The sequence below is a fragment of the Hemiscyllium ocellatum genome, chromosome 28 (assembly GCF_020745735.1).
Source record: "Hemiscyllium ocellatum isolate sHemOce1 chromosome 28, sHemOce1.pat.X.cur, whole genome shotgun sequence".
NCBI lineage: Eukaryota > Metazoa > Chordata > Chondrichthyes > Orectolobiformes > Hemiscylliidae > Hemiscyllium > Hemiscyllium ocellatum.
The window spans coordinates 21,147,866-21,161,353 of record NC_083428.1 but is presented as its reverse complement, the minus strand read 5'-3'; the positions used below and the strand labels follow the sequence as shown (position 1 = coordinate 21,161,353).

The following is a 13,488-nucleotide window of genomic DNA, read 5'->3' as shown; positions in this document are numbered from 1 at the left end:
GTAGAAAAGTCAATGTTTTGGGTATAACTCCTCTTCAGACCTAAACACGGGGATAGGGAGAGCTACAGCTAAAGTGATAGGGGCTGAGGGCAGGGTGGGGACAGTAGTGGAATAGTGTAGTGGTGACAGGTGAACACAGGTGATGGGTGGGATGAATGCAGTTGATAGCTGGAAGGAAGGGTTGGAAGGTGAAATCGAAGGAAGGAGGCAGGACTGGAAAGGGAGCCAAAGGATTGGTGGGAAGGTTATTTGAAATTAGAGAATTCAATGTAAAGTGCTCTGGGCTGTAGACTGCCCAGGCAGAAGATAAGGTGGTGTTCCTCCAATTTGCGGTATGGTTCACTGCAGCAATAGAGAAGAGAGGATGGACATGTCAGAGGGGGGAGTGGGAGGGGGAACTGAAATGGACCCGGGTGGTCAGTTTGGTAGTTTCGGGCCAGACAAAGATGCTCAGCGAACCAGTCACCTAATCTACATTTGGTCTCACCTCCCGGTCACCACCCACTTCAATTTCCCCCATGACACATCTATCCTCAGCTTTCTCCATCGCTGCAGTGAATCAGATTGCAAATTAGAGGACCACCACCTTATTAGATTAGATTACTTAGTGTGGAAACAGGCCCTTTGGTCCAACAAGTCCACACCGACCCGCCGAAGCGTGACCCACCCAGACCCATTCTCCTACATTTACCCCTTCACTTAACACTACGGGCAATTTAGCATGGCCAATTCACTTAACCTGGTTAAAAACAATGACTGCAGATGCTGGAAACCAGATTCTGGATCAGTGGTGCTGGAAGAGCACAGGAGTTCAGGCAGCATCCAAAGTGCAGCGAAATCAACGTTTCGGGCAAAAGCCCTTCATCAGGAATAAACGCAGTGAGCCTGAAGCGTGGAGAGATAAGCTAGAGGAGAGTGGGGGTAGGGAGAGAGTAGCATAGAGTACAATGCGTGAGTGGGGGAGGGGATGAAGGTGATAGGTCAGGGAGGAGAGGGTGGAGTGGATAGGTGGAAAAGGAGTTAGGTGGGTCGGACAAGTCCGGACAAGTCATGGGGACACTGCTGAGCTGGAAGTTTGGAACGAGGATGAGGTGGGGGAAGGGGAAATGAGGAAACTGTTGAAGTCCACATTGATGCCCTGGGATTGAAGTGTTCCGAGGCAGAAGATGAGGCGTTCTTCCTCCAGGCGTCTGTTGGTGAGAGAGGCCCAGGACCTCCATGCCCTCGGCAGAGTGGGAGGGGAAGTTGAAATGTTGGGCCATGGGGCGGTGTGGTTGATTGGTGCAGGTGTCCCGGAGATGTTCCCTAAAACGCTTTAGGGAACATCTCCGGGACACCTGCACCAATCAACCACACCGCCCCATGGCCCAACATTTCAACTTCCCCTCCCACTCTGCCGAGGGCATGGAGATCCTGGGCCTCCCTCACCAACAGACGCCTGGAGGAAGAACGCCTCATCTTCTGCCTCGGAACACTTCAATCCCAGGGCATCAATGTGGACTTCAACAGTTTCCTCATTTCCCCTTCCCCCACCTCATCCTCGTTCCAAACTTCCAGCTCAGCAGTGTCCCCATGACTTGTCCGGACTTGTCCGACCCACCCAACTCCTTTTCCACCTATCCACTCCACCCTCCCCTCCCTTTCGTATCACCTTCATCCCCTCCCCCACTCACCCATTGTACTCTATGCTACTCTCTCCCCACCCCCACCCTCCTCTAGCTTATCTCTCCACGCTTCAGACTCACTGCCTTTATTCCTGATGAAGGGCTTTTGCCCGAAACGTCGATTTCACTGCATTTTGGATGCTGCCTGAACTCCTGTGCTCTTCCAGCACCACTGATCCAGAATTCACCTAATCTGTACATTTTTGGATTGTGGGAGGAAACCCACGCAGACAAGGGGAGAATGTGCAAACTCCACACAGAGAGTGTCGCCTGAGGCGGGAATTGAACCCGGTCTCTGGCACTGAGAGACAGCAGTGCTTACTGCTGTGCCACTGTGCCGCCCACAATCTTCTCCCTGGGCAGCCTACAGCCAGAGAATGTAACAGTTCTCCAATTTCAAAACATCTTTCCACTCATCCCCTGGCTCCCTTTCCAGTTTTGCCTCCTCCCTTCCATTAGATCTACCAACCGGATCCATCCCTCCCATCAACCAGCCAGGCCTTACCCACTTATCACTACCTCACTGTTCTGCTACTCAGTCCACCACAATTCCCATCCCTTTATATGCAGCTCCCCCTACACTCACATCAAGTCCTGAAGAAGGGCTAATACCCAAAATGTTAGTTTCTCCACTTCCTGATGCTGCCTGGCTTACTGTGTTTTTCCAGCCTCCTGTCTGTCTACTTTGGATTCCAGCATCTGCAGGTTTTGGCCTCTGAGAAATGGAAATTGGTGTATTTGGATTTTCAGACAGTTCTCAAAGTAACACAAAGCACAAATAAAGCACACGGGAGTGGAGGTGACGTACTGGCACGGACTGAGAACTGGCTAACAGAAAGAAAACAAAACAGGTTACTCAGGTTGCTAAGTTGTAATTAGTGAGGTATGCAAGGATCAGTGCTTGGAGCTCCAGCTGTTTACACTTTGTAACAACGATTTGGATGAGGGGATCAAATGTAATCCTCAAAACATCTAAAATCAGAAAACCAGGTTGGACTGAATTGAGGATGTGGCAAATAGACTTCAAAGCCTATAGTAAGGCTGAGGGGGAGAGAGAACAATAGTACAGCAGATGGAATATAATGTGAACAATGCAAAGTTATCCACTTCAAAACAGGAATGGACAATACTTCTGAAAAAGGAGACAGACTGAAAAGTGTTGATCGATCAGAGTGCCCTTATTTATAAGTTACTAAAAGCCAAAATGCATGTGTAGAAGTCACTTAAAATATCTCGCTCTTTGTTCTAAGAGGATTGGAGTAAAAGGAGTAAAGGTATCTTGCTCCACTTAGGTACAGCCTTTGGGAGACTGCACCTTTAGTATTGTGCAGAGTTTTGAACTCCTTACTGGATGAAGGATATACTTGCCAACGGAGGGAATGCAGTGGAAGCTCATCAGACTGACCCCCAAGATGGTGGGACTGTCCCATGAATAAAGATTAAGGGGATGGGTTATTATATTCTCGTGAGGTTAGAACAATGAGAAGTGATTGCTTTAAAGTGCGTAAAATTCCAAATCTAGATGTTGGAAGTGTGTTCCCTTTGGTTTTGGACTGATATTAGGCAGAATGTCTTCATTAAGCATGGTAACTCTTGGCAATTTGCTGCCCAAAAGGGCTGTGCCAATACAGTCAGTGCAGTCGAGACAAGGATTTACTGATTTCTCAACACAAAAACTTATCAGCCATAATCGTGCCCAAAAATGGTACCGAAGTACAAGATCAGCCACGATCGAGTTCACGCTCTGCCATTTTCAGGAGACTAAATAACCAATGCTTGCTCTTATTTCCCATGCTTTCAAAATAGTTTTCATTCATTTCTAACTACATGTAAAATACAATTAATCCAAAATACAATTAAAGACTTCCAGGGAATGCATTTAGTTTCTAAACACGCGTTGTATAAAGATCATCAATGGTATTTTGGAATGGATTTTACTTCTGTAAATTTCACCAAACTATCTTCTGCATTGGCAACTTATTAGAAGATAACCAAGATACACCAATAGCACTGTATCTCATGATTTGCCAGATAAATTAGAAATTCTGATCCAACTCTGACTTAGTAGCTTTAGATTAGTTGTCAACCAAATAAAAATTGAACCCACTCCATATTACAACTTGAAACGAATAATACAGGTACCTGAGTTAGTCAAAGACTGTGATTTACTTCCAGCCACATTTCCATAGTTAGCACCATATTGTTTGTCAAGCATTGATAAATCACGATTTGAAACATGAATAGGACTAGGTGTGCTTCTCTGTAAAATACAACAAATTAGACTATTTTACACAAAAGCTGCAAATGGTTTAACAATAACCAAGAAACAAAACGTAAAAGGAGCCATATTGTAGAGTAAGTTAAAGTTCTTAAACTTTAACGAGTCATTTACAAGCATTATTTGCCTAAAGATTTTAATGTCTGGGAGCCACACTATTCTCTACAGTCAAGCATTAGAGGACAGTCAGATGGAGTTCTATGTCGCTATTAATAGTGGTTACCAAACTTACTGCCAAGCCCCATTTCAGAGATTTATGTCCCATAAGCAAAACGTGTTAAAAAAAGTTTTTTTTGACTCAGGTTTGTTAAAGTATATGCTTCAGCAATTTAACACTGGAGTTGGTTAAAAATTTGTCTTTATTACATCATTTATACATACTGCAACAAGTGTGAAGACCACATAGACTTCTTTGCTCCTAAAATGAAGATTTTCTCTACAGCTGACTCTGCCATTTCCTCCATTCATGCATCCCACAAGACCAAATATCTTCAAAAGCTTTCCCCTGCCAACTTCTGATTTAAAACTTCAGTTACTTTTTCAACCATTCCTCACGCTCTATCCAAACTTTGCTTGCTCACAAGACATACCCGCTGCTTGCTTGATCTTTGTATTCCCTGATAATCAAGACTTGGTTCTAGATACCAACCCCAAACCCCAACAAACTTGGGAACATTTCTACTGAAAAGTGTATTTAGTTCTTCTAGAAGGAACACTCATGATTGTTTATTTTGCTCCACCACCACGTAGTCAGGGCAGGGGGAAAAAAAAGCCTTTGAGTAATGAGGACTGGAGAGTTGACAACAATTTGTTCATGTTTAAGTTGGTTCCCATAAGACAAAGAGGTGGGTACTGATATTGAAGTGTTAAGGATTGGCTGAACGCAAGGAGGAAGAGACACACAGTGGCACGAATAAGTAAAAGGTGCTAGGAATTTCCACAAGGAGACACTCGAGTTTATTTAATTTTGAATAAATCTCCAGTTTCAGGACCTAAGTCTGCAAATATTGGAGGAATACAAAGTGAAACTATATACATACATTTGAAAAAATTAGTACCAGAATTTGAAAGTGAATTCTGGTGTGTACTGGAGTTGGAGTTGGAGTTGGAGTTGGGCACAATAAACATCATGTTCACAAATAACCTTAGTGAAAGAAGGAACTTGCTGTGAGTTCTACAATAAATGATATTCATGAAAGGCAAAAAAAAATAAACAGAAACAGGGGTTGCCAAAGGTGGAAAAATGTACTCAGGAAACAAAGCACGGAAAGCTTGCAGCCCCGTTAGCAAACAAGGTTCACATCTCTTGGGACAAGAGAAGAGTTATTGGACTCAAAACATTAACTCTTTTCCCCCACAGATGCAGAGTTTTGCCAGCAACACCTGATTTTGAAACAGACAAATGATGAGAACTGGTGTCAGAGGCTGAATGGAAGTAACAAATCACCAGTTTTACTCACATTCAGAGGAAATAAATATTCTCTCAGATTTGCTGGTGAAATAGTGATATGCATTATTAATAAATTAAGGTCAGGTCACCAAAAGAGAGAGAGAAGTGGCTGACAGATGAACCCTCTGGAGGTTTGAGGTAGGGATGATAAATATTGGGACTCATGAATGAAGTAAAGGCCATGTTCTGACGTGGTAATCCCTTCCAGACAGCTCATCTCAAGAAGTAGTCAAGTTAAAGAAAAAAAAAGGCTATGGGGAACTGCGCAAGGTGAAAAAAAAAATGAAATTTGGGTTTGTAGACAACCCAAAGATTTGCATTCGACACAGCCAAAGAACTCAAAGATTCCAGAGTTCCAACTGATCTCATCTCATTTTTCCAATGAAGCACAAATGGGCATTATGCAATGAATAAGTGGATTGGGAAATTGAGAGACAAGAGTGGTGCTGTACAGCTCACTTTTTTCAACGATTTGGAGATGCCGGTGTTGGACTGGGGTGGACAAAGTTAAAAATCACAACACCAGGTTATAGTCAAACAGGTTTATTTGGAAGCACTAGCTTGCTGAGCGCCGTTCCTTCATCAGGTGGTTGTGGAACATAAGATAGTCAGTCATAGAATTTATAGAGTAATGTAACTGACATTATATATTGAAAAAGACCTGGATTGTTTATTTAGACTCTCATCTTTTAGAATGACCACGTTGATTTCAGTTCTTCCATGTAAATCCCAGATCGCTTTTTTAAAAGTTACATGCTCAAGTAAACTTTAACAGTATGTGCCATGTCAGCTCAGATAACGCATTGAATATTAGGTTAAAGTCTGTCTGTACCCCAAATGTTCGGACTGATTCTATTTCTGAAAAAAGGATTTACAAAATCTTACATGGCATCATGCAGTTTTTGAGCAAAATAGAAATGTAATTCTGCAAGTACAAATTCACCCCAAAAACATGTGTGCGCGCATGTGTTTGGGGAGGGGTGGGGTTAGGTGTGGTATGAGTGTCTGTGAGTGTATGTGTATGAGAGTGATGTAAAAGGGTTTAGGTCAGTGAGAAGATTGGAGTGTGAGTGTGTGTATATGTGTTAGCATATGAGAGAGAGAGAGAGAGAGTGTCTGCAAGTGTACAGGTCTGTCGGAGAGAACGCGCAAGCACGAGAACACTGCAGTGAGATCATCTGTAATGTGACATGAACCCAAGGTCCTGGTTGAGACCATCCCAGTGGGTACCGAATTTGGCCATCAGCCTCTGCTCGGCCACTGTGTTATTGCCTGTCTCAAAGTCCGCCTTGTTTGCAGCAATCTGCCTGGCTTTCGAGACAACACCATATAACCATGTCATGACAGACGCTGCAAGACGTGTCAGTGTCAACACTGATACCACCATTACACATGGGACAACACCCACCATATACGCAGAAGGTACTCATGTGACTCTGCCAGCGTTGTCTATCTGATATACTGCAGGCAAAGATGCCCTGAGGCATATTAGATTGGCAAGACTGAGCAGAGGCTACAGCGATGGATGAATGGACACTGCACAACAATCAACAGACAGGAGCGTTCCCTCCCAGTCGCAGAACATTTCAGTGGTCTGGGACGTTTGACTTCTGATCTTCTGATGACCATCCTCCAAGGCGGACTTCCAGACATGCAACAGCAGACTGGCTGAGCAGAGGCTGACAGCCAAGTCCGGTACCCATGGGCTCACGTCACACTACAGGTGACCCCACTGCAGTACACACACACACACACACAGTCCCCTACAGATCCGTATACTCTCACGGACTCTCTCTCTCACACGCTCATACATATACACTCTCTCACAGGCTCATACCCCTTTCACTCTCACATACACACATTCTCACGCTCTCGTGTGGACAAACACACAAACTCTGTGGGGTGAATTTGTACTTGCAGAATTTTGTTTGCTCAAAAACTACATTTCCAAGATTCTTTAAAACCCTTTTTTTAGGAATAGGATCAGTCTGAACATTGGGGCACAGAGCCTCACCAGGGTACCTCACACCTTCAATGCATTATTTGAGACAATATGGCATCTATTGTTAAAGTTCATTTGAAAACGTAACTTTATGAATTCCAGACCTTTTTTTATAATATGAAAGAACTGAAACCAACATGGTCATTCTAAAAGATGAGAGACTTAAACAATCCAAGTCTTTTTCAATGTACAATTTCAGTTGTGTCACACTGGAAGCTTTTGCTATAAGTTCTGTGACTTATGATCTTATATTTCACAACCACCTGATGGAAGAGCAGCGTTCCAAAAGCTAGTGCTTCCAAATAAACCTATTGGATGATAACCTGGTGTTGTAATTTTTATCCTTTTTCAAACAAGACAGGGCAGTGAATTACTAAAATAAGACTGAACATTGAAGTTTCTTTATTCGAGCTAGTCGAACACCTGTTAAACAGAGTTTTAAGAGTGCCAAGTCAGTCAAATATTACTTACCACTTTTTCAGCACGGACTGGCAGAACTACACTAGCCAGAGGAATGCTGACAGGCAATTTGTTTGGTTGAACAGTGCTCAGTGGAATACTGATCGGTAGGCTGGTTATGGTTTCAGAATTATTAATCGGACTTTTGCTGCCATCTTTAGAAAACTGCAAGAAAATAAAATAACATTTGACATGCAAGTTTCAAGAAATTAAAGTCCTTAGTAAAATTGAGATTGGTTGATAACACAGACAGATTTCAAGCATACAAATGAACAACAATGATTTTGTAGAACAATTTACATATTTGACATAGTTATAGCTTTGATGGATAGAAATGGGAGTACGTACCTTAAAGGATTAAAAGAATAAAACAGACCTGGGATATTTGTAATAGAAAAATCTCTCCGGTCTGTATTCTCAAGTAGTCAATCAGTAGTCACATCAACAAAAACAAAGATTTGAATTTAATGGATTCTTAGTGCATTACAGAAGCAAAATCACTCAAGGACTAAGCTACAGTTCCAACTAGCTATGTCTCACTTCTCCATGAAAGCACAAAATGTGGGATGAGGTCAATTTAGCAAAATTCCACGTGGAGTGCTGAAGCAGCAGGGAAAGTGACATGGAATTCCAACATGTATATATATCATAGCATCTGCAGACCTCATTTTTTACCCCTATATATCATAACAGCCAAGTTATTCAATTCTGGCTGTTTGGAGACTGCAATTCAATTTGGGGTATATGTACTGTTTCTTCAATACAGAAGGATCTAGTAAAAAGCACCCTGACTATTACTAGTTTCATATTACTAGGAGGGAGGGCTCCAGATACCTGGACCATTGGGATACCTTCTGGGGAAGGTAGGACCTGTAAATGAAGGATGGGTTGCACCTGAACTGGAGAGGTACAAATGTCCTGGGTGGGAGATTTGCTCGTGCAATTCGGGAAGGTTTAAACTAATTGGGGGGGGGGGGGGGGGGGGGGGGGGGGGGATCAGAGCCACGTGTCTGAGAGGGGGTCAGTTGCAGACAGAATATATTGAATCTATCAGGAAAGTTTCTCACGCAATGAAACAAAGGGATTGGTTAAAGTGTGTCTGCTTTAACGCAAGGAGTCCAGAATAAGAGTGACAAACTTCGAGCATGGATCAGTACTTGGGGCTATGATGTTGTGGCCATAACGGAGACGTGGGTTTCACAGGGGCAGGGATGGTTGCTTCATGTTCCAGGGTTCAAAACATTTAAAAAGAACAGGAAGGGTGGAAAAACAGGAGGGGGTGTAGCATCGCTAATTAGAGAGTGCATCACAGCTACAGAAACAAAGGTTGAGGAAGGTTTGTCTACTGAGTCAGTATGGGTGGAAGTTAGGAACAACGAGGTAACAGCCACCGCATTGGGGCTTTTCTACAGACCACCTATTAGCAGTAGAGAGATTGACGATCTCAGGCAGGCAGATTCTGGAAAAATGTAAAAAGTAGCAGGATTGTTGTTATGGGTGATTTCAACTTTTCCAATATTGACTGGACCTCCTAAGTGCAGATGGTTTGGATGAAGCCATTTTTGTCAGGTGTGTTCAGGAGGGTTTCCTTACTCAGTATGTAGACAGACCAACAAGGAGAGAGAGGCCATTTTGTACTTGGTGCTCAGCAATGAGCCAGGACAGGTGTCAGATCTCACGGTGGGAGAGCACTTTGGTGAAAGTGATCACAACTGCCTCACATTTAGCATAGCCTTGGAGAGTGAAAGGTGCAGTTACCATGGGCAGACATTTAATTGAAGAAAAGGAAATTATGACGCTATCACACAGGAGTTGGGAAGTACAGACTGGGAGCCATTGTTCCACAGAAAGGGCAGAGCAGACATGTGGAGACTATTTAAGGAGCAATTGTTGCAAGTGATGCAACAATTTGTTCCTCTGAGACAGATAAGAAGGGGTAAGATTAAGGAACCTTGGATGACAAGAACAGAGGAACTGCTCGTCAAAAGGAAAAAGGCAACTGACGTAAGGTGGAGGAAGCAAGGATTAGCAGTTTTAGAGGATCACAGGCTTGCTAGAAAGGAGCACAGATGGACTGAGGAGAGCCAGGAGGGGGCACAAAAAAAAAGGCTTGGCAAGAAGGATTAGGGAGAACCCAAAGGCGTTTTACTCATACGTGAGGAATAAGAGATTGGTCAGGAAGAAGGTAGAGCCGATCAGGGATAGGGGAGGGAACTTGTGCGTGGAGTCTGAGCAGATAGGGGAAGTCCTAAATGAGTTTTTTGCTTCGGTTTTCACCGAGGAAAGGGAACTTGTTGTAAATGAAAACAGAGAAGCTGGGATACAGTCTTGGCCAGATCAAGATTGATGAAGATGATGTGCTAGAAATTTTGGAAAACATTAAGATTGATCAGTCCCCAGGCCCAGACCAGATTTATCCTAGCCTGCTCCGGAAAGCGAGAAAGGAGGTTGCTAAGCCACTGGTGAGGCTATTTGCCTCCTCACTCTCCACAGGAGTCATACTGGAGGATTGAAAAGAGGTGAATGTTGTTCCACTTTTCAAGAAGAGTAATAGAGAAATCCCTGGCAATTACAGACCAGTCAGTCTCACGTCTGTGGTCAGCAAAGTTGTGGAAAGAATTCTGAGGGATAGGATTTTATTATATTTGGCATAGCATCGTGTTATTAAAGGCAGTCAGCATGGCTTTTTGTGAGGGGTCAGTCACGCCTCAAATCTTAGAGTTCTTTGAGGTGTCAAGGCAGGTCGACAGCGGTCGAGCAGTGGATGTGGTATATATGGATTCAGCAAGGCATTTGAAAGGGTTCCCCATGGAAGTCTCATTCATAAAGAAAGTATGGGATACAGGGAGATTTGGCTATCTGGATTCAGAATTGGCTGGCTGACAGAAGGCAGAGAGTGGTTGTAGATGGAAAGTATTCTGCCTGGAGGTCAGTGTTGAGTGGGGTCCTGCAGGGCTCTGTTCTTGGGCCTCTGCTCTTTGTAATTTTATAAATGACTTTGATGAAGAGGTTGAGGGGTGGTTTAGTAAATTTGCAGATGACACAAAGGTTGGAGGTGTCGTCAATTGTATAGAGGGCTACTGCAGGCTGCAGTGCAACCTTGATAGGATACAGAGCTGGGCTGTGAAATGGCAGATGAAGTTCAACCAGGATAAAATGTGAAGTGATGCATTTTGGAAGGTTGAACTTGAATGCTGAATATAGGATTAAAGACATGATTCTTGGCAGTGTGAAGGAACAGAGGGACCTGGGTGTGCAATTACATAGATCCCTCAAAGTTGCCACCCAAGTGGATAGGATTGTTAAGAAAGCGGATGGTATTTTTGCTTTCATTAACAGGGGATCGAGATTAAGAGCCACGAGGTTTTGCTGCAGCTCTACAAGTCCCTGACGAGACCACACTTGGAATATTGTGTCCAGCTCTGGTCGCCCTACTATAGGAAAGATGTGAAGGCTTTGGAAAGGGTGCGAAGGAGGTTTACCAGGATGCTGCCTGAACTGGAGGGCTTGCCTTAAGAAGGTAGGTTGAATAAGCTCGGACTTTTCTCTCTGGAGAGAAGGAGGAAGAGAGGAGACCTGATCGAGGTGTACAAACTAATGAAAGGAATAGATAGATAGAGTCAATAGCCAGAGACTTTTCCCTCGGGCAGGAATAACTGGTACAAGAAGTCATAGTTTGAAGATATTAGGAGGGAGGAAGGTATAAAGGAGACATCAGAGGTAGATTCTTTACGCAGAGAGTTGTGAATGCATTGAATGCATTGCCAGCTGAGGTGGTGGAAGCAAAGTTATTGGGGACATTTAAGCGACTGCTGGACTTGCACATGGATAGTAGTGAGTTGAGGGGTGCATAGGTTAAGTTACTATATTTTACATTAGGATTAGGTCTCAGCACAGCACTGTGGGCCTAAGGGCCTGTTCTGTGCTGTACTTTTTTTGTTCTTTGTTCAATAACTAATAGCAGTTGGTAAATTCTTCCCACCTGGTCTAGAAAATAAACTGGCTTTAAAACAAAGGACCTGGTCAGTATGATTGTTTTTCATGGTTGTCACAAACTACAACTTTCAATATTCAGTCCACAAATAAGAGCTAAATACCTTCAAGCAAGAACTACTTCGGAAAAAAAAAAATCACAAATTTGCACCATACACCAAATCAGACAACATGAAAAAAAGTTACAGATCTTTCTGACATATTGTCTGGCTGTTTAATACACATATCACTGGTTGCACATAAAATCAAGTAAGTGCATCACTTTTAAGTTTTAGAAATACTTACTTGATATAGGCCTTAGATATTATTAAAAAAAAGCTAAAAAGGTGTCATTGGTAGACTACCATGATATATATTATATATATATATATATTGTAATCACAGTTCTTTTTTCTGAGCTCTATTTGCATGTTTCAATCATCTTCACAAAAGGAGTGAGGGCATCACCTTGCAATAGCATTCTTTACGTAAGATTTTTGCCACAATCTCAACATGTTTAATCCAGAAAACACGAGGACAAGGCTTCACAAACAAACACTCTCATCTCAATAACGGAGAACATAATACATCTGTGCAAAAAGACAAGGTTGAAGCATTTGCAACCATCAGCCACAAGTGTCAAACAGGTGATCTTGGCCTCATCCTATAGTTCCACCCAAAGATACCAGTTGATTCAATTTATGTGCTGTCAAAAAAAGAGCAGAATACTTTTGACACTGAAGTTATAGGAACTGACTAAATCCCAACTACAATACTAAAAGGTGCACTCCAGATTCATCCATGTCCCTAGTCAAATTGTTTCAATACTGTTGAAACCTGGTATCCACTCAACATTGTTGAAAATTGTCCGATAATGTCCTATAAGCAGGACAAACTGAATCTGGCCAGTTACAGCCAGTCTATCAATCAGCAAAATGATGGGAAGGGGCCTTGACAGTTCTGCCAGTTATTATTTAGCAAGCAATAACCCAGTCGATGATGCTTATTTTGGTTCCAAACTCAACACATTACAAAACTTGGTTCAAACAGGGACGAAAGAGCTGAATTCTAGATCCAAGAAGAAAATGACTGCCCTCGACATCAAGAAGCTCAAGCAAGATTGAAGTCAATGGAAATCAGGTCAACCTTGCCACTGGTTAGAGTCATACCTAGCATAAAGGAAGGTGGTTGTGGTTGTTCCAGCCCAAATCATCTCAGCCACAGAACTTGGCTCTACGAGCTCCTCAAAGGTATTCTAGGTCCATATTCAGCTGCTTCATCGATGATTTTCCCTACATCATAGTCAGAGGTGGAGATTTTCGCAGATGATAGCACACCACTCCGTATCATTCACAAGTCCTCAAATACTGAAGCCTTCCATGCCTACATGCAACATGGCCTGGACAATATTCAGGCTGCAGCTGATAAAAGTGGCAAGTAACATTTGAGCCACAAAGCAGCCAGACGACTATCACCATCAATAGAGAATCTATTACCTCTTGACATTTAATGGCAAAACTATCACTAAACCTCTTAACATGCTGGGGCTACTATTGACCAGTAACTTGGTCATATAATTACTGCAGGGGCACTAGTTAGCTCAGTTGACTAGACAGCTGGCTTGCAATACGGTGACACCAATAACATTGGTTGATTTACCATA

The 13,488-nt window shown here is 43.0% G+C and overlaps 1 protein-coding gene across 2 annotated transcripts in view; it reads right to left on the bottom strand.

Moving 5' to 3' along the window:
* The window catches only part of dot1l (DOT1-like histone H3K79 methyltransferase), a 97,971-nt gene that overhangs the window by 22,710 nt on the left and 61,773 nt on the right, over positions 1-13,488 (bottom strand). For both annotated transcript variants that reach the window (XM_060846057.1, XM_060846058.1), the window contains exons 22-23: positions 7,866-8,018; positions 3,807-3,924 (exon numbers count right to left, since the gene is read on the bottom strand). In XM_060846057.1, the coding sequence (XP_060702040.1) occupies positions 3,807-3,924; positions 7,866-8,018 (271 nt within the window). The remainder of the gene's footprint in view (positions 1-3,806; positions 3,925-7,865; positions 8,019-13,488) is intronic.